This window comes from Globicephala melas, chromosome 1, assembly GCF_963455315.2.
Source record: "Globicephala melas chromosome 1, mGloMel1.2, whole genome shotgun sequence".
In the NCBI taxonomy this organism is placed as follows: Eukaryota; Metazoa; Chordata; class Mammalia; order Artiodactyla; family Delphinidae; genus Globicephala; species Globicephala melas.
Window position 1 is genome coordinate 130,372,264 of NC_083314.1, and position 26,823 is coordinate 130,399,086.

General features: G+C 40.9%; 1 protein-coding gene across 1 annotated transcript in view; it reads left to right on the top strand.

Annotated features, from left to right (window-relative positions):
• The window catches only part of SLC35D1 (solute carrier family 35 member D1), a 54,304-nt gene extending 28,781 nt beyond the window's left edge, over positions 1–25,523 (top strand). Inside the window, exons 9-12 of the mRNA XM_030865887.3 lie at positions 1,380–1,447; positions 2,580–2,658; positions 6,494–6,576; positions 20,630–25,523. Coding sequence (XP_030721747.3) covers positions 1,380–1,447; positions 2,580–2,658; positions 6,494–6,576; positions 20,630–20,738 — 339 coding nt within the window. The 3' untranslated portion in view covers positions 20,739–25,523. The remainder of the gene's footprint in view (positions 1–1,379; positions 1,448–2,579; positions 2,659–6,493; positions 6,577–20,629) is intronic.
• Positions 25,524–26,823: the final 1,300 nt, after the last annotated feature.

Consider the following 26,823-nt stretch of genomic DNA (forward strand, 5'->3'; position numbering starts at 1 on the left):
TTTTTTCCCATTCTGTAGGTTGCCTTCTCATTTTGTTGATGGTTTCTTTTGCTGTGCTGTGCAGAAACCTTTTAGTTTGATGTAGTCCCTCTTATCTTTGCTTTTGTTGTTTGTGCTTTTGGTGTCATAGCCAAAAAATTATTGTCAAGACCAGTGGTAAGGAGCTTTTCCCTGTGTTCTCTTCTAGGTTTCATGGTTTTAGGCCGAAATTTCTTTATCATGACTGTAATGGTGGTTTCATTACTATATATTTTTCAAGACTCATTGAATTACATACTTAAAATTGGTGAATTTTATTTTTTATATGTTACGCCTCAACAAAGAACCATAAACAAATTGAATGTCTACTGTCTGTCAAATGCTGTGTTCGGAATGTGATTCAGTTAATTTGATGTGGTTCCTCCCACCAGGGAGCTCACAGTCTGTAGATGTGGTGTAGAAAGATTTGCAGTTCAGAGAGATAAGAGCACTAAAGAGAAGTACTGATGAGGCACAAAGGAAGGTGTTCTTGATCCGGGAAAGCCCCACGAAGGAGCTGCTTGGCTTCTAGTTTGATGGGTGAGCAGGAGTCAGATGAATGTAGAGGGGAAGGGTATTCCAGGCGAAGGCATGTGAGTTTGAAACTGCAGGTTATGTTTTATAAACCACAAGGAGCCTGGTATTGCTGGAGCCCTGGAGCTGTGAGATTTATGTTGAAGTGGTAAGTGTTGAAGCTGGACAGGTTGGCAGAGAGAGAAAAAGTGGAGCGTTTCTCATATTTGCCTGACAAACTCATATTGCAAGAGAAATTATGTACTTGAGAGACAAACCCTCCCTATTGGATGAGAAATGAGATGATCAATGCACCTGTCATTTCTATTCATTCCTTTGCTTTTGGCTTCAAAACAAACAGAACAACAGAAATCTTGCTTTTACAAAATCAACTGTTTTAAAATAGGAATTCTTCCTGGACAGACCTCAGCTGAATTTGTGTAACTAAGGCTGTACTTGAGCTTTTGCACGTTACAGGGAAGAAATACATTTTAGGGTTTGAGAAAGCCTTTATTTAATACCAGCCATCTGGGAAAACTGCTGAGATTAGTAGGACATGGCTTGTGCCTTTAAGCAGGTATCAGTTTCCTTGTACCAACAGGGAGAAGTACAAAATCTCCCTCACCTTACATATTTTGGAAAGGAGAAAACCTTACAAAACTGCTTGTTGATTCAGCTCCATGTATATGACATTCTTGAACATCACTCTCTATGCTTGGAGCGATGCAGGGAAATGTATGTGTGTGTCAGAGTGTGGCGGGAGCAAGCGCACAGGAGTTGGGTTAATGAGTGGAACGGCTGATGTTGAGAGCCTGCTCTAAAGTCCGGGGCTTTCTTGTGTATTACAGGCAATGGATTTTGAAGGCTGGGCCGACACCCTCTTTCTTCTGCAGTTCACCCTCTCTTGTGTGATGGGGTAAGCCTTTGCTGCCTTGTTAACAGATAGTTTTTCGAGGCAGATTTGTTCTAGCGTCTTTTTGCCTCATTCCTTAGTATCCTGTTCTGTCTCTTGAGTATATCAGCTTAGGATAAACCTCCAGATTCAAGTGGTTTCACCACCCTTGGGAATGTGCCCTCAGGGCTACCAAACTGATCTCAAAGTCATGCTTAGAAGGATGAAGGAAAAAAGCTAATATTTACCCAATAAGCTAGTATGTGATAAGCACCATTATATTTCAACATGCATTATTTAATTTTATTTCTACATTGACCATTTGACAGATATTGTTGTCCCTTACCTATGAGAAAGCAGGCCCAGAATTCAAGTAAATTGTCTAAGTTTGCAGAATTAGTAGGTAGCAGTGGCAGCCTTTGAATTTAGGGCTGACTTCTCCCTGCCAGGTTGTAGAAGGCAAGAGGGTATCTGCAAATGTGCTGTTATCTGCCTCTTCTCTTCACCTCCAAATATCCCTAATGCTTTTTTCCCTCAACCAGTCATTTCGCTCCATATTTGTGACCAGATCTGGCACAGGCTAGGTACATAGTGATTGGATGCTTCAAAATAAAGTTGACGTGATACCTTGGTACTGAGTCAGGCTTCGAAGCCTCATTGTAAAATCTGGGGCTGCTGACTGCTGCCACTTTGTTGTTAAGTGAACTATATCCCCTCTTAAAGTAGTTCTCATTTGCTTTTCTTCCATCCTTAAGAATCTCTCTTGCCTTCACCCTGGTCTGGAATCATATTGGCCTCACGGTGACATGCACACCTGAGCCAGGGCCTGTGAGTCCTGAGCTTTCTATCTGGGTTAGGTGAATTAAGACTATGATCTAAAAAGAGTACTCGTGATTGTGAATGGTGGTTTCAAGGTTTTGGTGCGGTAGCTGGGAAAAGCACCTGATCGTTAAATGTACGTGTGTTTCTCTTTAATGAAATTTAAAAAAAATCTGAAGCTGCAGTATAAGCAGCAGTGAAGTAGGGAAAGCTCACAGTCAGTCAGTGACTAGTAGAATGTACTGGCATGGCCAACACTGTTTCTCTTGGCTACAGGTTATTATAAAATTAGCAGTTGAATCTTACTTATAAGATACCTTTTCCTTCTTTTTTCCAGATTTATCTTGATGTATGCCACAGTACTCTGCACTCAGTATAATTCTGCTCTTACAACTACAATAGTTGGCTGTATTAAGGTGAGTTGAAAAAATACTGTTCTCTTTTGGGTGCCTTCTTTATTTGAAAAGTGTTCCTCTAAAATAAGTCTGGCTGTGGCCTTAAGCCCCATCATTCTTATTTCCTCATGTGTTGCCTTGGTAGTTTGACGACTTGTGGGGTGGTTTCTAGAACAATCCTTAAGAACTCAGGGAAAGCATCATCTCTACTTCCAGGCAACTTAGGTCTGAGGAGTATGGGAAAAGGAGAATGTGTCATCTCAGAGCAGAGGAAGGAGAGTCAGCCCTGTTTCTCACAGAGCAGATGACTAGCTTGGTTCTGATAGGTTTGTCCCTTTAACTCCCAATGAGAATTGTTCTCTGCCTCGCTGAGTTCTGGCTGTTCTGTAGGAAAAGGATGCCTGCCAAAAGCTAATCCAGGGAGTTTTCCTAAGCGTGAGCCAAACCTTAAATGGCCCACTTTTAAAAGCTGTGTCTGACATTTCCAGTGATGTCATTTCCTCCTGATCCATTTTATTTGAGGGAGGCTCATTTGTCTTCAGCCAGGAGAGCCAAGCTGACTTGAATATTGAGCTGCAGTTAGTGACTTGAAGCCTGAGGCCTCTTTCATCTGACTTTGTGATTCTGGTGCTTTAAGATCGAAGAGGCCACAGCATCCCTGAATTCCAAAAGAATTAATGAGGTAGGCTTGCTTTCTAAGAAAAGCAAGATAGAGGTAAGTCCTGGATCATTTGGAGGAAAGAGTGCAGTTGCCCTTGGAACTTACTTTCTGGTGCCCCATTTGTCAATAGCGAGGGAAGGGGTTGCAGAGGCAAAGTTTGTACTGTTCTGCTATGTTTCCCTTTACACCCCCAGTGGAGTTGTGTCTGCCTGACCTCATTTTAGAAACTAGATTTGGGTTAAAACTTCAGAAGGTCTGTGTCTTCAAATCATGGATTTGGAGTGTTTGGTGTGAATAGAATTCTAAATTAAACTATAACAAGTAGTTGTGTGACTTCCCGTGAAAGCTAGAGATAGGCATTCAAAGGCCTGGCCTGGCTGAGACAGTTTCAGCCCCCAAATTAGCTCTCAGCCCTGTTTCGGTTTTTGTAAAGTGAGTGCTTCAAGAGCAAAGTAGATGACTTGCCTTTTCAGAATAAAAACAGTAAGAACATGAGAGACAGAACAGTTGGTGCCATGTTTTTAACCAAGAAGGATGGTGAGGGAAAGTTATTTAGCAGATAACTAAACCTATTTGCTTAGAATTTCTTAGTGTACGTTCTTTTATCATTATTAGCATGGGGTACAAATACAGTCATGCTCTCATTAAGATAAAGTCCAGTACTTTTCTTTTGATATTTCTTCCTTCCCACAGAACTGTATGAACTTAGTCCAAAGGGAGCAGTTTTACTTCCAAACTCTAGAGGGAGGGGAAAAAATGGATTATCTGATTATAGTTGACCCTTAAACAATGCAGGTTTAAACTGCTCTGGTCCACTTAATACTCGGATTTTTTTCAGTAGTAAATATTACAGTACTACACCATCTGTGGTTGTTGAATCCACAGATGCTGAATCACAGGTAAGGAGGGCCATCCATAAGTTACAGTCGGATTTTCCACTCACCCCTAACCCCTGCTTTGTTCAAGGGTCAGCTGTGGTTTATAATTGCTGTTGCTTCTCACGGCCATGTGGTTTTGCTATTAAAGGATGTCTTATACCTTCAGACAGATGGGAGTACCCTGATGTCCTTGCTGGTTTGGAGTGTTTCAGGCCACAGTGGCGCTTCTTTCATTAGCCTCCCAGTTACAACCCTTGTAGCTCAGTTACTGTTACAGCAGGCTTCAAGCTTCCTTCTGTGCTTGAGGATCCTAACCCCATAAACCCTTGGGTCAGCATTCCTTGTTTCTCCTGAGTGTGGTGGGAAAATTACTTAGGAGAGCTAGTTAAACACGGAAATTACTAGGCTCACCTCAGATGTATTGAATCAGAATCTCTAAAGTAGGACGTGGAAATCATCAGGGTTTCCAGCTGAGTCTCAGGTATGCTAAAGGCTGAGATTGCGGTCTTAGTTTTGAGCTACCAGCGCAGACTCTTCTGTGCTTCCTGGTAAGCTCTACTTTGGGAACATGAGTGTCTTTTCTGATAGAAAACCTTGGTTAGGATACCCTAATATATACTTTAAGTTTTTCTAACTTCTGGGGCTTCCCTGATGGTCCAGTGGCTAAGACTCCGCACTCCCAATGCAGGGGGCCCGGGTTCGATCCCTGGTCAGGGAACTAGATCCCATATGCCACAACTAAAGATACCGCATGCCAAAACTAAGACCTGGCGCAGCCAAATAAATAAATAAATATTAAAAAAAAAAGTTTTTCTAACTTCTGACTGATTTTGAGCAACAAGCGTTGAGTTCTCTGTCCTTTCCCTTTCTGAAGTTTCTTGGGCAGTTTATGCAAATTAATCTCTCTTTTCCCTGGATCTCTGTATTCCAAGAGGTCCTGTTACACATTTTCCCAAGTTGCCTACCAACCTTGTTTCCTGTTACATGGTATTTAATTTTATTTTTTTCCTCTCAAATAATAAGAAAATCTGCTCTAAAATAACTTTCTGTCTCCATCCTTAGACCTAGAAGAGGCTGATATAATTTTGAATGCTCTCTCAAAGCGTACTCTATTAAAAAAATAATTTTGAAGTTTGTTTTTGGCTTCTTAAAAACACTGTGGCACTATACTTTCTGCTTCACAGGTCTAATCGGAGAGAGCCCAGGTACTAAAAATATTTGTGACATTTACCGTTTCTGGCAGTTGTAATAGCACAGAGGGAGGCAGTGACTTAATGTGAAAGAAGAGGGGTTAGGGAAGAACTGAATAAGAGATGAAACTTTGGAAAACTTTTTTTTTTTTTTTTTTTTTTTTTTTGCGGTACGCGGCCTCTTACTGTTGTGGCCTCTCCTGTTCGGAGCACAGGCTCCGGACGCGCAGGCTCAGCAGCCATGGCTCACGGGCCCAGCCGCTCCACGGTATGTGGGATCTTCCCAGACCAGGGCACGAACCCGTGTCCCCTGCATCAGCAGGCGGACTCTCAACCACTGCGCCACCAGGGAAGCCCTGGAAAACTTTATATCACCTTTACGGTCTGAAGATAATTAAAAGGGAGCCAGACGCTTTCACTGCCCGGGGCCCAGTTCTATCCCTGGTCTAAGAACTAAGATCTCACAAGCCAAAAAGGGAGTGAGATAAGCAGAAGATGTTTACACCTGGGAGTTTAAGGGAGTTGGGAGAGGTGATTTTAGGTACGCTACTTTGAGATGACTTCCCCTGTGGTTTTTTAAGGAGCCAAGGAAGATTGCTCTAGAAACAGTCTTTGAGTTGGTAAATTCCCCACCATCCCTTTTTTCCTTTTCAAGAAAGAGGGAAAGATGCTTGCATGTAAGCAGATTTTCCTTCTTCACTCTCCCCTGGCAAGTCAACTGCTACCTCTACGGGAGGAAAAAAGCACTCTTCTCTGAGATTGCTAAACGTGCCTTGGTGTTTTCTGCCCCTAGTAATAGCAGTGCTTTTCTATCTAGATTGATAATGTCAGCGCGTGCCACAGGGCAGGGAAAGTTTGATAATCTTTTTAGTATTCTTCAGTATCGGTGAAAGCATTTAGCTTTCAGAGAGAGACTGGGAAGAGACTGATGTCATTGTTTTTTAATTAGTTAATGTTCATGCTCATACTACACTCATTTTAGGGTTGTTGGGTTTTTGTTATTTTCTGTTTATTTGTTTTCGTATTTTAAGGATATATGTTTGGGTCTTTGTATGGATGAGTTTATATGAATATTGAAAAAGTTCAGTTAAACCTATGAAACAGTATATTGCCATTTTTCTTTTTAGAATATATTAATAACTTATATCGGAATGGTCTTTGGTGGAGATTACATTTTCACATGGACAAACTTCGTTGGCTTAAATATCAGGTAAGTAAAAATATTTAACTGTAACCACTTTGATGAGTGGATTTGGATTTCAAATAGTCACAGTAAGCTTAGACTGTTTCACAGAAAATTTGTTCATTTATTATTAGACAAACATTTATGGAGTGCCTGCAATGTACTATATATATTTTTTTTTACTAAAAAAATTTTTTATTGGAGTATAATTGCTTTACAATGTTGTGTTAGTTTCTGCTGTACAGTGAAATGGATCAGCTATATGTATACGTATATCCCCTCCCTCCCACCCCACCCCATCTAGGTCGTCACAGAGCACCAAGCTGAGCTTCCTGTGCTTTATAGCATGTTCCCACTAGCTATCTGTTTTACCTACGGTAGTGTTTATATGTCAATCCTAATCTCCCAGTTTGTCCCACCCTTCCTTTCCCCCCACCCCCGCCCCATTGTGTCCACATGTCCCTTCTCTACGTCTCTATTCCTGCCCTGAAAATAGGTTCATCTGTACCATTTTTCTAGATTCTGCACATATGCGTTAATATACAATATTTGTTTTTCTCTTTCTGACTTACTTCACTCTGTATGACAGACTCTAGGACCATCCACATCTCTACAAATGACCCAGTTTCGTTCCTTTTTATGGCTGAGTAATATTCCATTGTATATATGTACCACATCTTCTTTATCCATTCATCTGTCATTGGACATTTAGGTTGTTTCCATGAACTGGCTATTGTAAATAGTGCTGCAGTGAACATTGGGGTACATGTGTCCTTTTGAATTATGGTTTTCTCAGGGTATATGCCTAGTAGTGGGATTGCTGGGTTACATAGCAGTTCTATTTTTAGCTTTTTAAGGAATCTCCATACTGGTCTCCATAGTGGCTATGTCAATTTACATTCCCACCAACAATGCAAGAGGGTTCCCTTTTCTCCACACCCTCTCCAGCATTTATTGTTTGTAGATTTTTTGATGATGGCCATTCTGACTGGTGTGAGGTGATACCTCATTGTAGTTTTGATTTGCATTTCTCTAATAATTAGTGATGTTGAACATCTTTTCATGTGCCTCTTGGCCATCTGTATGTCTTCTTCGGTGAAATGTCTATTAGGGCTTCCACCCATTATTTTGATTGGCTTGTTTGTTTTCTTGATATTGAGCTGCATGAGCTGTTTGTATATTTTGGAGATTAATCCTTTGTCTGTTGTTTCATTTGCAAATATTTTCTCCCACTCCGAGCGTTGTCTTTTCATCTTGTTTATGGTTTCCTTTGCTGTGCAAAAGCTTTGAAGTTTCATTAGGTTCCATTTGTTTATTTTTGTTTTTATTTTCATTACTCTAGGAGGTGGGTCAAAAAAGGTCTTGCTGTGGTTTATGTCAAAGAGTGTTTTTCCTGTGTTTTCCTCTAAGAGTTTTATAGTGTCTAGTCTTACATTTAGGTCTTTAATCCATTTTGAGTTTATTTTTGTGTATGGTGTTAGGGAGTGTTCTAATTTCATTCTTTTAGATGTAGCTGTCCAGTTTTCCCAGCACCACTTATTGAAGAGGCTGTCTTTAAACTATACATTTCACGTCTTTCAATAATGCTTTTTAAGAAAAGGGAGACAGTGGTTCCATATTTTATCCACAGTTTTTGGGGAGTCTTTTCTAGAAGTTGAACCCCTTTTATTTAGCCTTCAAAGAATAATCCTTTATTTATTGTGCTAGATGTCAATGCAGTGTTCTCAAGAAAATTGCAGGCTAAAGAATACCAGCTCTGTTAGAGTTGCTTTATATGTCTAACCTTGGACATCTCACTGCATTTCTTTAGACTTTATCTTCAACAGTGATGAGGGTGACTTGCATGAAAGATCTTTTTCAGTTTGAGAATTTTGAATTTCATGCTTTTAAACACTATTTTTATGCTTTAAAATTCTCAAATTTTAGAGACCTCTGTCCTGAACTCAGACTTTTATATGTAGTAGCCCACTTGACATCTCTGGCTGACATGTCAAAAACTGAACTCCTTTATTTTCTCCAAAGTCTCTTCCACCTCCACAGCCTCTGCATCTCAGCTGATGGAGCCTCCATCCTTCTAGCCTCTCAGTTCAAAAGCCTTGGAGTCATCCTTGACTCTTCGTCTTATACCCAGTATCCAGTTTGTTAGCAAATTCTGTTGGTTCTGCCTTCAGAATGTCACTTTTCACCATCTGCATAACTTCCATCATCTAAGCTACCAACATCTTTTGCCTAGATTACTGCCTAGTCTTCTGTACTTGTATCACTGGTTTAACTCATCCCCCACCCCTAGTCAGTTCTCAAGAGTTGACAGTATATTCCTTGTAAAAGGTAAGTCAGAACATGTCACTCTTCTTTTTACTCCCCTTCCCCCATGTCTTTCCAGGTCCCAAAGTCCTGACAAGGCCCTACAAGATCTATCCCCTTCTTGTCCTCCAAGTTCAACTCTTGCTTCTCTTCTCCCTCACCTCACTTCATCTACACAGACCTCCTTGCTGTTTCTTTAGAATACAGGGCATGCTCGCTCTTTAGGTGCTTGGACAGGATATTTCCTCTACCTGGAACATTATACTGCCAGATACTTTGCGTGGCTAATTCCTTTATGCCTATAAATTTTTGCTCAAATGTTACCTATTCAAGGAGGTCTGTCCCGACCACCTTATTTAAAATTGCAGCCTGCTCTCCCTCTTCTGATACTCCCAAACCCTCTTACTCTACTTTTCTATTTATATTTATATATATTACCTATTTTCTATCTCCCCTGCTATAATGTAAGTTCTGTGAAGGTATGGATCTCTGCCTGTATTCTTCACTCACGTTTCCCAAGCTCCTAGAGTGAATCCTGGTCATTGCTTAATAAATATTTGCTTGATCGGATTGCTGTATATTGCTGTATGGATTGGTAAAAAAACACTTTGGAAACTATAAAGCTCTTTTCTAGAATATGGTAGTATCTTTTTTTTTAATTTGCAAGAAAGTATATAACTTCTCTTGAGCTTTTATTTCTTCAAATGTAAACAAATGATAGTACCTATTCTACCTTTCTTATGAATCAATATGAGAATTTAATATTCCATACTAATATTATTAATAGGTTAGTAATTCATTGTTTCCCCTTCCCTGACATTTATTTGCCACTATTGTTGTTTGCCTTTTAGAGGAAAAATCATTTTTTATTTGTGGGGTGGGAGTTGGTGAGATGATGGGTATGTAAGTATACCTGAGGATTGCATATTATAGAAGGAAGATGAGTAGCTGAGTCTCAGATCTTGGTCAGAGTCACAATTCTGATGCTTGCTACCTGTGTGATTTTGAATGAGTTGTTTATCTTTTCTGAGCTTCAGTTTTCTTACGTGTTTGGGATAGAAATACCTATCTCTTTAGAGTTGTTGGAATGAAATAATCCAGTGAATGTAAAGTACCTGATTCATCGCTTCACATCTATGCTTAGTAAATATCAGTCTCTTTCATTAATAGCTGTGAAGAAGGGCCAGGCTGTAAGGATCAACATGGTGAACCAGTTTTGACTTTGGATGTGGCCTGAGTTTCCTTCATTTCTAAAAATCTAGATTAAAGAATCATTATGACATGTTATAGACCCGATTCAGAGATGCCTTGATTTTCTTTTTGTCCCCTTTAAATGAGAACTCGATAGTCAAAATGAAATAAAAGCTGCTCTTTGCATTTTCAGATATCTGCAGTTCAAATCTCTTATAGTATCTTATAAGAAATATTAGGTTTTTGGTTTTTTTTTTCACGTTTCAGGCTACTTAAAAAAAACTTTGAAGTGCCTGAGTATGCTGGAATGTTACAACGTATGTCAGACTAACATACGTAACATCTTGAAAATTCTTCCAGTGGAATTTCTTTTTGTGTTTAAGTAGTGCATTATAGTTCTGGTTAAACAGTACTGTTTTGCCAGCAAGGTTAGTTGATAATGATGTCATTGGTACTCTTCCCCTCTGTAGTATTTTTAATAATTCCTAATTGCTTTCACATTTTATTGTAATAAATTTTACATGCCGTATCTCTTCTTTTTTTTTTTTTTTGTGGTACGCAGGCCTCTCACCGTTGTGGCCTCTCCCGTTGCGGAGCACAGGCTCCGGACGCACAGGCTCAGCGGCCATGGCTCACAGGCCCAGCCACTCTGTGGCATGTGGGATCTTCCCGGACTGGGGCACGAACCCGCGTCCCCTGCATCGGCAGGCGGACTCTCAACCATTGCGCCACCAGGGAAGCCCTACATGCCGTATCTCTTTAATCTCTGTTTCATTATAAGATTAAGGACAATAAGTGGTATACTTAGTCACCAGTCAGCGTTCAAATTATTTGCAGAGTTGGGATTAAAATCCAGGTGACCTTCTGTTTCAAATACTCTTTCCATTACAACATGCTTTACAGCATTTGTAAAGGAAAGTATATGTTGCCTTTTTTTCTTTCACTTTTTCTCTTTAAAATGAAAATTATGGTTTTATTGGTTTTTTTGACTTATCTTCCACTAGTTAATAAGCAGACTCATAGGTTGTGAATATTACTTCTTTTTTAAATGTGAAAACCAAACTTAAATTGGCTACTTAATAGATTTCACTTTGATTGGACATGGTGTCAGTCCATCCTTGGCTGATTGCACTTTGAAGGAAATCACTAATTAAACTGTACTCTTAAAGGATTCTCTGATTAAACTCAGATGCATCTAGCTCCCCTTCACCCTGCCTGGTTTCTTGGCTGTTTTAAGGAAAGTTTAAATAGCCCCCTCTGATATGATTCAATTCCAGGAAGCAGGAGGTTTGCATTGCTAGCTTCTCAGGCTCCATTCAAATTTGATACTGTGATTTATGAAGGCTTTTTTTTTTTTCTTTTTTCAGTAGGGCTCTGTGGAGAGCCTGGCTGTCTCTAACTCCCCTAAGTGCCTTTTTCCAGTGGCCAATTAGTGCATGTTCACCCAAGCCCAAAAAAGCAACAGAGCAAGTGGGGAACGAATAGTGAAGGGTGGTGACAGAACACGCTTCTGTACTTTCATCAGAGGTTGGGCTCTGGCCCGTGGCTTTGGCCCGAGTAATGTATCCTCTCCAGATAATGATACCATCATCCGCATAACTGCCCGGGCTAGAATTTGTAGAATCTCTGGAGCTTATCTTTATCTGTGATTCTTTTTTTTTCCCTTCCATTAAAAAAAAAAAAAAATTAACATATGATTTAAATACAGTAAAATGTCCCCCTTTTCCTGTGCAGTTCTGCAAGTTTTGACAAATGCATACAGTTATGTAACCAACTATTACAGTTATGTAACCACCATATTCAAGGTATAAAATAATTGTATTACCCCCAAAAATCTCCCTATGTCCCTTTGCATTGAGCCTCTCTCCCCTTACAAAGATCTGTTTTCTATCCATATGGTGTCCAGAATGTCATATAATGATACATAATGTTATGTAGCTCTTGGTCTGACTTCTTTTGCTTAACATACTGCATGTGAGATTCCATGTTGCATTTGAGATTCTGTGGTGTGCATGTATCAGTAGTTTGTACCATTTTACTGCTGAGTAGTATTCCATTATGGATACATCACAGTTTGTTTATGCATTCATCAACTGAAAGTTATTTGCATAGTTATCAGTTTTTAGGTGTTTTGTGTTAGCTGCTAAAACATTTGTTTAAAAGTTGTGTATGAACATAAGTTTTCATTTCACTTGGGTAAATACTTAGGAGTGGAATTTCTGGGCCGTATGGTAAGTGTATATTTAACTTTGTTAGAAGTTGCCAAACTATTTTCGAAAGTGTCTGTACCATTTTGTGTAACCCCCAGCCGTGTATGAGAGTTCTAATTGTTCCGCATCCTGGCCCTTGGTATCATCAGTTTGTCTTTGTTTTTCAAATTCTAGACATTCTAATAGATCTGTAGTGGTGTCTCATTGTGGTTTTAATTTCCCTAATGATTAATGATGTTGAGCATCTTTTCATGTGCTTATTTGGCATCTGTATGTATTCTTTGGTAAAATGGCTATTCAAATATTTTGCTCATTTCAAAAACTTGAGTTGTTTTCTTAATGAGTTTTGAGAGTTCCTTATATAGGTATATTGTGGATACATGTCCTTTATCAGATGTGTGATTTGCAAGTAGTTTTTCTCAGTCATGGCTTGCTTTTCATTTTCTTAATCTCTTTTGAAGAGCAAAATTTAAAATTTTTCATGAGGTTTAATTTACCAGTTCTTTTTTCTTTTATGGGTTGTGCTTTCAGTGCTGTGTCTAAGAAATCTCTGCCTAACCCAAGGTCACGAAGATTTTCTCTTATATTTTCTTCTAGAAGTTTTACAGTTTTAGGTTTTATAGTTAGGTATATAGCCTGTTTTGTAATAATTTTTATATGTGGTATGAGGTCTGGATGAAGATTCTTTTTCCTGTGTATGTGTTTTTTTAATATAGATATCCAATTGTTCCAGTACCTTTTGTTGAAAATACTGTCCTTTGTTGAATTGCCTAATTCTTCATAACACTCTTTTGAAGTTCTTTTATTATCACTCTTTTATAAATGAGGAGGCTGAGGCTTAGAAAGTTTGAGTTGAATGGATTCTGAAGACATGCATTGAGCCTGTTTCTGTGTGCCAGGCATCATGCTCCAGAGAGACATGGTGCATTCACTCTTAGCTCTGCCAAGGTCACATAGCTAGTAAGTCATTAAAGGATTTTAACCCAGATGGGTTGGACTCCAGAGTCCAAGTTCTCACCCCTTAATGAATTATCATTCAGTAAATGACTGATTAGTTGTAATGTAACCTAAGTAAACCATATGTAGCCATTGTTACCTTAGATTCTCAGCTATTTGAGGGTAGAAACCACTTGTCTTATTTATAGTTGTGTCAGTATTTATCAGTTCCTGGTCCATAATAGGCATCCAACCAGTAATAATAATAACAAAATACCAGACAGTATTTTTTATGCTTAGGCATTGCCCCAAGTACTCCATACTTAATCTTTAAAACAGCCCTCTGAGACAGATGCTGTGTATATTCCATTTCATAGTGGGGCTGAGAAACTTGCCACATACTACCCAGCTGGTAAATATTCAATCCTTGATTGCCTTCCACATTTTCTTAACTGCAATCTAGTAAATAGTGAATAGATGAATGAATTTATTTTCATATCCCTTCAGGATATGTCATCATACTGGTTATATAACTCTTAAGTCAGCCTCCTTTTGTGTAACACAACCCATTTTACTGTAGCTTCTGACACCAAACTAGAGTCTATGCAGTCTTTGGGGTGGGCCATGGTGCAGCTCAGAGTCTAGCTCCAGAGTTAGGTTCTGAGGTCTTTGGTCTAGCTATCTCTGCCCAGCGCCTGAATCTACAATTCGTTCACTGTGGACTCCTTTGCCTGTTTCCTTAAAAGGATGTGTTGCTTCCTAGTTCCAGACTTCTCCTCCTGAATAATTCCATCCTAGCAGACTCTCTTCTGGTTCTAGGCTTCTCCTGAAGTAAGGACATGAGCTTTCCCTTTACTTAGTAGTTCTCTCATTTGGAGAGAGAGAGGACATGTTTTGTATTATCAGTTGGTTGCTGCTGCTATAACAGTTACCAGGCTTTTTAGAGTTAAATAACTGGCATCTCACTAGAATAACTTGGACTTTTAAATAGGATGTAGGGAGGTTAGCTAGCCCTTGGTTATAGTATAATTCCCTGCAGAAGAGCACTGAAATAGAATATAGCCAAAAAATGTGTGTTTTGTTATGGGTACTGCTGCTAGCTATTTATATATAGTTCACTTTTCATGACCTCAGTTTTCATGTGCTCAGTTTTTAAGCTAGAGTTGTCTATCCTAGTTCTGCCACTAAACTTCTCTGGTTCACCCTGAGGAAGTCCTGTGAAACTGTGTCATGTGGTCATTAGGTCTAAAGTTATTTTGCAGAAGACTAATGACATTTGAAGGAACTTCTTCCAGGTGTAGGAAACACATAAAATATATTATCTTTTTAAAAGTTCTGATGGGAGTCCTCTACCCACATTTTAAGGTGTTTTAAGAGGCAGAAAAGAAAAAGGAATAGAAGTAGGGGAGGAAATGATGGAAATGCTTGAGTAGTTTGGACTCAGCCCCGAGTTGGAGATTAGTATCAAAGATGCCATACTGATTTCTTGAGGGAAGAGCAAGTGGAAAGGTCCTGAAGTGGGAGTGTGCCTGGTGTGTTCAAGAACCAGCAAGGAGGCCAGTGTGGCAGGTGGGAGTGGAGTGCCTGAAATGAGATGGGGCCGTAGAGGTAATGGGGTGGGGGCAGATTAGGGACAACTTTTTTTTTTTTTTTTTTGTGGTACGCGGGCCTCTCACTGTTACAGTGGTGGCCTCTCCCGTTGCGGAGCACAGGCTCTGGACGTGCAGGCTCAGCGACCATGGCTCACGGGTCCAGCCGCTCCAGCAGCACGTGGGATCCTCCCGGACCGGGGCACGAACCGGTGTCCCCTGCATCGGCAGGCGGACTCTCAACCACTGTGCCACCAGAGAAGCCCCCTAGGGACAACTTTTAAGAGATAGGAAGAGAGTTGGAGGATTTTGAATAGAGGAGTGACATGATCTGATTTAATTTTAATAGGACCACCCTGGCTACTGTGATGAGACCAAAGGAGGGGAAGTGTGAAATGTTTATATTAATAGTAATGGCTTTCATTTATATAGGAATCACGTAGCATTTATAATAACATTAGGCATTTATATGGCATTAATAACAGCAATGCCGAGGCCCTTTTAATACATTCCCTCAAAAGAGCTTTCAACAGCTGTCATCACTCGAAGGTCACAAAGTATCTATCCAGACTGGCACCAGTAATAAAGGTTGTGGTAGTCTCAGGAACTGAAATCACACAGAGTTGCTTGGGAGATTTCATAGTGGAAAGGATTCTTAGGCCAGGACTTGACCAGTGGGTAGGATTTGGAGAGGTGAGAAGGAGAAGGGTGGGTATTCCAGCCGTGCAGTACTGCGTGAGCAGAAGTGTGGGGCTGGAAAGGCAGATGTTGGGTGGAGGCTGGGGAGGTGCTGGTAGGAACTCCAGTACAGCTAGAGCAAGACGTATTTCACAAGGGTGAAACAGGCCTCCCTCAGTATTTCCGGGGGATTGGTTCCAGGACCTGCCGTGGATGCCGAAATCTGCAGATGCTCAAGTCCCATGGTCAGCCCTCTGTATCTGTGGGTTCTATATCCGCAGGTACCGAGGGCTGACTGTGCTAGAGAAGTAGGTTGGTGCCCGAGTGCAGAGTGCCTTGAATGTCTCATAATGGGAAGGATGAATACCCAGCTAGGAAAATACTCTGAGAGTTACTAATACACTACAGATGGTAGAGGTTAGGTCAAGTCTTGCTTACTCATAATACAATTAAGGCCTAATTGGGATGACAAAACCAGGAAGATTTTACTATACTTAGGACTCCTTGACTTTCTGGATGAATAAATTGCTGTGCAGCCACAGAGACGGGGGAGAAGCGACAACTGCCAAAACCCCTTTCTTTTTGCGTTTGGCAGTATTAGTCCCTGGTATGCCTTAGCATTTTGACTCTTACCCCTATTGGATGTCTACTGTATGCTGATTAACCTTTTGAAAATGATCTGTTGTCCTATTAAGTCTATAGTTTAGTTATATGGTTTAACATATAATCATATATAACATTGTTATATAAATAAATTATATAATTTAATTCTCACATCAATCCTGTAAGGGTGGTAGTCTAATCACCATTTCACAGATGAGGAAACTAAGGTTCTGAGCGGTTCTGAGAGTAACTTGCCCCACATTATAGAATTTTGCAGATGTCACAGAGTCCACAGTTAAATGCTTTCTAGTCAACCCTGTGTCACCTCTCTGCTTCCCTTTGTTCAGATAGGAGCTCTGGAAGATAGATGAAGAGGCAGCGTAGCTCTGCTTTATGTGCCTGGTGAGAAAGATGAGAAAAGGGTCCCCAGCAGCTGCTGCGTGTGGAGTGAAGATGGGGTGTCCCTGGTCACTGTAGGAGGAATGTACTCAGAGGCCCTGCCTCAATTATTTGGCAGAAATTGTGTGTATTAGGAAATCGCAGTAAAAGTCAAACTGTCTTAGTTCATAGGTCTTGATATTGGTTGACATATTTTACACATGGAATATGGAAGGCAGGGTCTAATCTAAGAGGCAGAGCTACCTGGCTACACCGGTGAACAGACAGGTCAGCTGCAGGGGGAGATGGAGACAGCCTGTTCCTTCAGACTCTTGTCCGCGGCCATGGAGCTGCTACGTGGAGGGGCGTTTTTAGTATATGTTTGTAGGATGGATTTCTAATCGTATGAGGCTGGCAAACATGTCCATGGCTGCGTAGGTCTTGGAGAGGTAGGTTGTACTTGCCTGATCTTTGGAAGATCAGGAGTGGATCAGAGCAGGTGAAGTGGCACTTGCCAGCCAGACTTGTGGCATTCTAGCTAGACCCCTGTCTGCAGGACACTCTTGCTTTGTCTCTTTCTTCTGTTTCTTTCCTGGCTGTGTCTGCCACAGCAGGTCTCAGTGAATTAACAATTGGTAGTACTATGATCTGAATATTAGGCAGATGGAGAATTGCTTAAGATTTTAAAAAATCAGTGTTTAGGATTGTCGAATATATAAATACCAGTTCCAAAGTATCAGAGGTCAACTTTAATGTGAATATTTGTAGAGCCAGTAGATTAATGAGAAGTTTTTTGAAGAAGCAGATTTTGATTCAGGATCACTTGATAGTGATGTATAAAAATTTAGATATAGGCCTTTCCCCCCCAAATTGGGTTTTTTCCCTTTCTTTTCTTAGTCCTCCTCATCTCCTCCTTCCAGCTTCCCCACATTCCCAAAGCTTCTAGGAAGCAATTTATATTCTTCCCACAGCATTAACTCATCCCTGCTTTTTGGCACATGGTGTCTTTGTCGATGAATATTTACTTCTTTTCAGGTGATTCAGGAAAGGCCATTTCTGAAGATGTAAACGTTTGATAATGATCAGGTCAGGAATAAAGATGAGATGAAAGCCTTTTATTATTGCCTCATGTTGGAACTTGTGATAACCCGAACAGTCTGTACTCTTTAATCTCCAGAGTTAAGAATAATGGTTTCTGTGTTTTGGTTTTGCTCTGGTTATTTAAACAACTCTGTGGTAACAAGATGCCCTTTTCTTGCATCAGGAATCTTCTTATTATACCTTATCATACCACTGTACCTTTTGTTAACAATGCATCTCGCCTCTAGCCTGTGAGTATTGGAGCTTACATGGAAGTGGGGAGAAGGGAATAAATATTTCCTGATTGCTTACTCTGTGTGCCAGGATTAGGGCCTGGTTCTTTATACGTGTTATCTCATTTATTCTTCAAACAAGTCTAGGTAGATAGTATTATTCTTATCTTTTTAGTACAGAACTAGAATCTCAAGAGAAATTAACAGATTTGCCCAGGGGCACAGAGCTAGCAGTTACATTCAAGATTTGAACCAACACCTAATTCCAGAGTCCATGTTTTTTGTCACACTAACTACGCTAGGGATATAGGGTCCCAGGATCGCCATAAGGAGGAAGTCCAGAGTGAATTCCAGGGCGTTCTTTGTCCTCTTCTATCCTACCTTGCTCCATTATTTCTATTTAGGTGAAATCGGCTTAACATGAACATAATAGATTGTCTTGACAGGAAAAATAAAAGAGAGCATTGTTATGTTTTAGGTTGTCATAGGAGAGGGGATCTAGAGGAGGATAGGATGAAAGTAAGAAAGAGCATTCCTTCTACTTTTTTGTGGGGTTGGAAGCAAAGGGAAATTGACTATCATGTAGATGTACATGTGAACCTCAAAGAAGTTTTAGCTTTGATCAGGAAGGCTATGGTAAGCTGTCTGTCTCCTTGGGTCCTAGCCCAGCTACCAAGGAAATCATCTACTTGATGCATTAGATAAATAAGAAAAGTTTCCAGAAGAGTCGGATCAAATTCTGAAAGGAAAAAAGAAGAAGAAGAAGAAAAAAAAAGAAATGGAAGAAAGCAACCAGATGAAGGAAAAGATGAAGGCTCTGTGAACCCTGGCCCAGGGATGGGTTCATGAGGCTCCTTTCTTTGAATGGGGCCATAGCAGATATTCAATTCAGCAGTTATTTAATTGTGCTGCTACAAAGTGTCAGGCCTGTGTAAGGCACTCTGTAGAGCTAAGAGTAAAGCCTTGGGAAATTCACAGGCTGATGGGAACAGTATAAAGCCAGGTACCTGCACTATCAAGTGGAGCAGGGGCTATAGGGAGGAAGCCGATTCAGTGGAGAAAATCAGACAGACTTGGGTTTTATTCTGGTCCATCATTAAGATGCTTTGTGACCCTGAGCAAGGTAACCTATGACTTCTGGGACTCAGTTTCTTCATCCCTAAAATGAGCACCTTGAAGGGATATTATAGTGGCAGGAGATGTATGTAAAATGCCTGGCATGTAGTAGACTTCAATAAATGGTCACAATTTGATTATTTAGTACCCTGAATGCCTGATCTGGCTTCCTTATTTGCAGGAGCTATGCAGCTTTTACCCTCCTGGGACCGGGATGCCAAAGTCCAGAGGAGAATAGAACTAATTTCAAATAAGCAGCAAGTTTATGGATCAGGTGGTCAGGTAGAAGGTGGGGGCCAAATCCAGGATGGAGACATCTGCAAGAGTGTAGGCTAGGCTGCCAGCTGGAGACCCTAGGGAGTCACAGGTGGCAGGCTTGGTGGCAGAGCTGGTCAGGGCAGGTTAGCATGTTGGCTCTTGGAGCTTCTCCAGCTTGCTTTCAGTTTAGTGATTGGGGCAGGAGGCTATGTAGTCCAGGTGAGAGTAGACAAGAATAATCACTGTCGCAGAAGAATGAACCCTCCTGCCGTTAGGTGTGGTAGACAAGTGTGAGGGCTAGCAGCAACCAGCTCAGAGTCTGAGGGCTCAGATGACAGGTTCTCTCCACTGTGACCTTGATTCTAGTGGGAGAGAAACCAACTCTGTGAAATCTCCCCAGGGTCTGCATGTTTACTTACTTATTGGGATGCTTTTTACTCTTACTAAAAATAATATTTCTTTTGTCTTGAATGATTATTTTTGAAAATGCAGAAAATACATATAGAAATCACCTATAACCTTACCGTCCAGATGTAACCATTTTTTAAAAATAAATTTATTTATTTTATTTGTTTATTTTGCGGTGCTTTGGGTCTTTGTTGCTGTGCGCGGGCTTTCTCTAGTTGCGGAGAGCATGGGCTACTCCTCGTTGCAGTGCGCGGGCTTCTCATTGCGGTGACTTCTCATTGTGGAGCACAGGCTCTAGGCGCACGGGCTGCAGTAGTTGTGGCACTTGGGCTCAGTATTTGTGGCTTGCGGGCTCTAGAGCACAGGCTTAGTTGCTCCGCCGTGTGTGGGATCTTCCTGTACCAGGGCTAAAACCTGTGTCCCCTGCATGGGCAGGCGGATTCTTAACCACTGCACCACCAGGGAAGACCCCAGATGTAACCATTGTTAATACTTGTTGTGTTCCTTTCAGACATTTTCCTATTATGATGCATATTAATATACATATGCATGTTCATTTAAATAAAATGGGGTTGGACAATACTTAATATTTTGTAAGATTACAAAATACTGTCATTGCCAGTTTTTATTTTATATCATTTAAATGGATGCATAGTATTCTATTGTATGCATTTATATAATTCCCTGTTGTGGGACATTTATCCTTTAGCTAATTTTCTGCAATTATAGATTTTGTGGTAAATACTTTGTCAATAAGTCTGTGAAGATGTATACAATTCATCCATGAAATGGATTGCTAGGTCAAAGGATAAACCGAATTCTAAGGGTTTTTATTTCAACAAATTGTCGTGCAGAAAGGCTATATAAAATTGGCACTCCTGCTGGCAACTATGTGCAAACATTCATTTTCCCAAAGCATCAACAGCAGTGGATAATATCATGATGAGGGAAATGTCTCTAGTTTGGTAGATGAAAATGCTATATGTTTTAGTTTTCTGTGCTGTTGATTTGTAAAGGTAGCTCCAGTGCTCACACCAGTCTCCCTTACATTTGCCATTCCTTCCTTCTTCTCTGATGGTGGTTTTCTATTTTGCAGCATTGCTGGGAGCCTGGTGTATTCCTACATCACTTTCTCTGAAGAGCAGCTGAGCAAACAGTCAGAGGCCAGTAACAAGCTGGACATTAAGGGGAAAGGAGCAGTATGACCAGAGGATTGCATCAGCTACATAGGCTCGAGTTTTTGATCAGCTCGGAACACTGGCAGTTCTTATACAGATTCTGAGGTGTCTTGATTATGGAGAAAATACCATTCCTTTGCACTTGTACAATCTGAGGATTGATGGCTGCCTTTTAAAATTTTATGAGAGACTTATAATTGACTCTTTTAAATATGCCATTTGAATTAATTTATATCAGACTGGAAAATGTACTGGGCTTTTTAATTTATTTTTCTTCTATGCCAACAGTGAAACATCAATGTTTTGAAAATATTTTATTCCATAGTTTGATATCCAGGTGTCCCTGAGAGCTGTGGATATGAAGTGCTTCACCTGGAGCCTCAGCATTCACATCGTTGCCGCGTCTGGAGGCACTTGAGCCTTCCTTCTGCTGGAAATGCAGCCAAGGAGCTTAAGTTTCTCTTCTTTGAATTTTCTTTCTTAACAATTGCATTTTCTTCATAAGGATGTCATCACTCCTTTTGCCAAAGATGACATCTTTGGCGCTAAAGAAATGTGTGCAGCTTTGAAGTGTATTGGTTTCCACGCTGGCTTCCCTAAGAACTCATGGGATGAACAGAGTGCTTTCCTTGAAAATATTCTATTCCCTCTTTGTTGTGTAGGATGAGGATAATGAAGGAACGGAGGAAGTAGGCCTTTTCCTCATTTATTCGTCTGTCTCTGATTCATTCATTCAACTAAAATGTACTGAGTATGTAGTTATGTGCCAGGCATTGTGCTAAGTGCTTGGGGGTAAAGGGATGTTTTGGAGGTAGTTGCCTTGCTCTCACTCCTGCTATAGTGACCGAGGGTTAGACAGAGAACTTAGCTCTGTTGATTTATTTAGAAGACGTTGTGACTATGAACAAGTCATGGAAATTTTTTCAGCTCTCAGAAACTGCAGATCTGTAAGCAGGGTTGGAAGCACCTGTCTACCAGCCCCACAGCGATGCGAAACCACATGCTACAGTGTATGTCACATGTATGTGAAAAGCTGCAATTGTAAACCATGCAACTCAGCCTTTCTTCTCTGAGTGAGAATGGCATGCAGGGAAGGGGACCATCATGTTTCCCCATGCTTCCCACCTCTGGGTTTGGTTGCTACTCTTTTTACTCATCCTTGAATCAATATGTCTACATCTTATATTTTTGAGAGTATGGTTTGAGGAGAAAGGCTGGTTAGATGTTTCTCCATTGTTGAGGCTTGGACTGTCTCTGGCAGTGTCAGTGTTAGAGCCATCATCTTCCTTTCCACTTGAGTGGCACGAGCATACCTATTTCCTTTGGACGCTCCCACCTACATCCCACCTCCCTTGGTCACTTGATGGGCATGCCCGATTCTCTCAAGACCAGCGCTGCATCCTGGAGAGCAGCTGTGGATGGGCATGCCTAAATTGCCTCTTTGGGTGGGTCAGGTGTTAACTCGAACACAGTAGTGTGACTTGGCTTTAGACACATCCATTGACTTTGGAGATGAGTGTTTGCTCAGGCCTGCTGTGCAATCATTGTGTAAGAGGCTGGGTACCTTTGTGTTGGTGTACACTCTGGCTTCCTTTTCATTAGGTTTGCAATCTACTGGCCTTTGTTGACCTAAACAGTTAGTATTTTGGGGCCTCAACAGGGGACCTGGAAGGTTTTGATTTCTTTTTATTTTTGAAAAAGTATTATAATGAGGTCATTTCACTTTCATATCTTTCCCTTATTTTGTCTTTATCGAAGCCTGGCCGGTGGTGCTGGGTCCCTAGAATTAGCCTCATGGCCAACTCCTAAGTTATAAGCTCCAGGGGTCCTAAGGCTCACTTTTTTCCAGTATTATGTGAGCTGAGAAAATTCAAGTGGGAGAATAGGATATTATCTTGTACAAGATATCTTGTTGTCCCTGTTTTATTGATAAGAAAACAAGCCTAAGGGGTCCTAAGGCTCACTTTTTTCCAGTATTATGTGAGCTGAGAAAATTCAAGTGGGAGAATAGGATATTATCTTGTACAAGATATCTTGTTGTCCCTGTTTTATTGATAAGAAAACAAGCCTCAGAGAAAGTTAGGTGACTTGCTAGTAAGTCACAATTCCTGTTTTTTCCACTGAACCATGCTGCCAATGATAACCTCCCTCCTCCTCTGAGGGAGTGAGGAAACGGGGCTGCCAGCTAAGCTAGCTTGAGCTCTGTCAGGGAGGCAATCTGTTGATTGAATTTGGAGTCAGAGAGGAATAGGCTTTGTGAATCAGGGAGAATGATGGGTCAGTCTACATGCCTGAGCTTCTGTCTCACTTCCGGGCTGGCCTCGGTTGACATGCACTTCTGGCTGTGAATGTTGCTGCCACTGCCTGGTTTTGCCACTGGGGACAGTGGGAAGTCGTGGGAGCTAATTTTAGCAGTTCTGTTCCTTCTTCTGTCAGCCACACGGAGGAGGGAACTTTGATGTTAGAAATACTTCGTGTGCATTTAGAGGTGTTGGACTAAAACCCCACCAGGGGTTGCACTGCTTCTTGGGGATCAGGTTCCCTTGAAGATCTGTCATCTCTCCAGGTTTATTTGAGGAAATCATGAATAGTTATAACTTCACTAGATGCACATGACCTCAGGGCTCCTGGCCTATGCTGAACTTTCTGGATGCTTAGAAGCAGTAGAGTAGTTTACAGCTTCTGCTCTGTCCATGTTGATTGCTGGATGCCCCCTTCAACTGCCACCAACATTTCAAGATAAGAGAAGGAAGCCTGGAGAAGTTGGAGATTGAATAGACTGGCCAACCAGTTTTGAAGTTTGTTTTCAATTACGTGCAGGCTTGGTTATGGCACACACAAAGAGATTTACCTGGCATTCCAGCATCTTATAAGGCAAAAGTTCTTTGACCTGTTAACTACCTCTTGGAAGAAAGAGAGACAGTATAGAGTTAAATGCTTAAATTTGCCCTTTGAGACAGATGAGCTGTGGTGAGAATTTTGAAAACACATTAGTGACTAGTGGCTCCTCTTCTTGAGTCAGTGACAGTGATGTTGTCTTTGGCCAGTCTGTTTTTCAGGCAGTGCCAGATTGATTTGAATAACCCTGGTTGGCAGGGTACACATTGCTAACATGTCAGGTGATTTTTAATACCCTTATATGGCAGTTGGCTGTATGAGTCAGTCATTTGTAGGATCCAACTTGCACATAGGTTAAGAAAGAAAAGTATGTTTGCAGGTTTGTTGTTTGTAGTCCTAGTGTATCAGGAATGCATGGTAAGTTCACATCAGTAACGCTGATGTAGGATCTTCGTGGAAAGAATAATAGAATTTCACGTTTGACTGGTTTGGGAAGGAACCCAGGATTTGGGGAGGGCCTGCCTTTGCTTTCATTATTATGGTGTCATTCAGTGAGCAAAGATTGACTGTTTTATTCCAGGCATTATGCTAAGCTCTGGGGCACCTGAGGTGAAGAGGGCAGGGTTCTTGTTCTCAAAGAATGTGTAATTCTTTAGCCAGAAGCTGATTGAGAGAAAGAAGCAGATGAAAGGAGTCCGTGATTTATGAGTAAAAGCTGCCTGCACAGTTGTCAGCACCGCTGATCAGGGGTGTCCCACCCACTGCGCTGAATGAAGCACTTTTTTAATCTAAGAGGAGTTATAACTCCTACTAGTCCCCCAGCTCTGAGATGCGTGCCAGGCCATTAGACTTCTGTGACTAGCCTGGGTCCCTCCTCCCTCTCGTGCGTGCATTCTTGCTTCCTCAGAGCTACAGCTGTGTACTACTGGTCCTCCTTGTGAATGAGGCTGTAATTGATTTTTCCCTCCCTGAGGGGAAAAAAGATACTCAGAATAAATGAGATAACAGATGCAAAGTACTCAGCACAACGCCTCCTACATATTAGGCACTCAGCACATGTTGTTATTGTCATTATTTCATGGTAAGACTATAGGCAAAGATTAAGATTCTTAATTTGTGCTCCTTAAAATGCTAGAGGCTGGGCAGTGTATTTCTTTTAAAATATGACCCTATACTTTGTTGCCTCTAGAATGCTTAGTTTCAAAGAACAGTTTCTGCTCACGGTTAAAGAATGGTTTCTGCTCACGGCCGTCTTTTATTAAATACCTACTGGATATAATTGTGGATATTGTGTGATGCAGGTGAATCCATCTGTTTAAAAAAAAAATAAAATTACTTTCGTATTTTGGTAAATTAAAAAAAAAAAAAAAGAAAGAAAAATTATTTTCTACCTGAGAGGAAGATAATTAGACTTCAGAATGGTGATTCCGTTAAAACTTTCCCAGTTTGTCACCTTAAGGTAGCTCCTGTATAGGTCAGACATTCCTTCTTCCCTTCTCCGAATTAAATGCATCAACTTCATGCTGTCTCTGTGTCCAGGCTTTTATCAGTTGGTGTTTGTGAACCTCTGGCACCATTGCTGTTTTCTAAACCTACCTTCTAGTTCTTACTGTTAGGGTGCCACTTCATCATGGTATGAGGAGGTATTCTATGGTGGGTTTTTTTTTAAGCTTGCTTTTTTGAAAATACTTTTTAAAAAGAAATCTACTGGTTAGATTTTTTTGTCTCACAAAAATGTTTTTAGAGATTATTTTGTTCATAAATGTTTCTTTCTCATGCTGATAATCAACTGAGTTTGTCTACAAATGTTAGCCTATCACAGTATTTTTTCAATACAGATTCTATTTACCAAATGACCATTTTAGTGTTTTTAAAAGGTACCGAGGATTGAGATATGTAAATCAGGTGACATAATATGAAAATTATGTGCCTAAATATTTTTGTAAAGGTGTCAAATAAATACTTTTTCTTCAACACATGTATTAAAATTTCTTTCTAAGTGCCTACAAAGACAGTCAAGAGCCATAAGTATGCCTGAATTTAAGAGGATGGCATCCAAGTTAGTTAACTGAGACCCAGTAATAGAGAAAATACTGTTTGCCGTTGTGATATTATGATTTATAATAAGAAATATACATTTGGTCTTTGTCCCTGTTCCTGGCACACAGCTCCTAAAACCCTTGTAATTTTTTTTTTGTGTGTGTGTGTGTGGTAAACGGGCCTCTCACTGTTATGGCCTCTCCTGTTGCGGAGCACAGGCTCCAGACGCGCAGGCTCAGCGGCCATGGCTCATGGGCCCAGCCGCTCCGCGGCATGTGGGATCCTCCCAGACCGGGGCTCGAACCCATGTCCCCTGCATCGGCAGGCGGACTCTCAACCACTGCGCCACCAGGGAAGCCCCCTTGTAATTTTCTATAAGAGCTATAGGAACATCTTTTGTTACAGTATTTAGTATCGTTTCCAGTTCCTGAAATAGCTCCAGAGCCGTAACAGTGAAATGGGTGTCTTTCCTTAGCATCTTTCAACCATACCTGAGTTTATGTTAATGAGGTGACTTTTGGAAACTCCCTAAGGCTGGGAGCTGGTTGCCCGGGGAACCAACTGAATGATTTATATTGGAACTTTCAACCTCCACACACCCGCCCCCTCCAAGTGGAGGGGAGAGGGGCAGGAGGTTAAATCAATCACTAATGGCCAGTGATTTAGTCAATCTTGTCAACATAATGAAGCCTACATAAAAATCCATGAACTTTGAGATCTGGACAGCTTCCAGATTATCGAACATGCATAAGTGCTGGGATGATGATGCTTCTGGAGAGGGCATGGAATCTCGGCACCCTTCTCCATGTACTTGCCCTCTGCATCTCTTCCATCTGCTGTTCCTGATTTGTATCCTTTTGTAATAAACTGGTAGTTTAGTAAGTAAACTGTTTTCCTGAGTTCTGTGAGCCACTCTTAACAAATTAATCCAATGTGAGGAGAGGGTGTGATATATAGCTGTTTGTTCAGAAGCACAGGTAACAATCTGGATTTGTGATTTGTGTTGGAAATGGGTTGGGGAACAGTCTTGTGAGACTGAGCCCTTAGCCTGCAGGATCTGATGCTAACTCCGGGTACATAGTGTCGGAACTGAATTACAGTTCCTGTTACAACCTGTGTAGCAGACTGGCTTGGTAGGGAAACACACACACATTTGGTGACCAGAAATATTGTGAGTAGAGCATTGAGAAGAAGACCCAGGGGCAGTTTTTCTTTTATAACCATTCAATGCTTT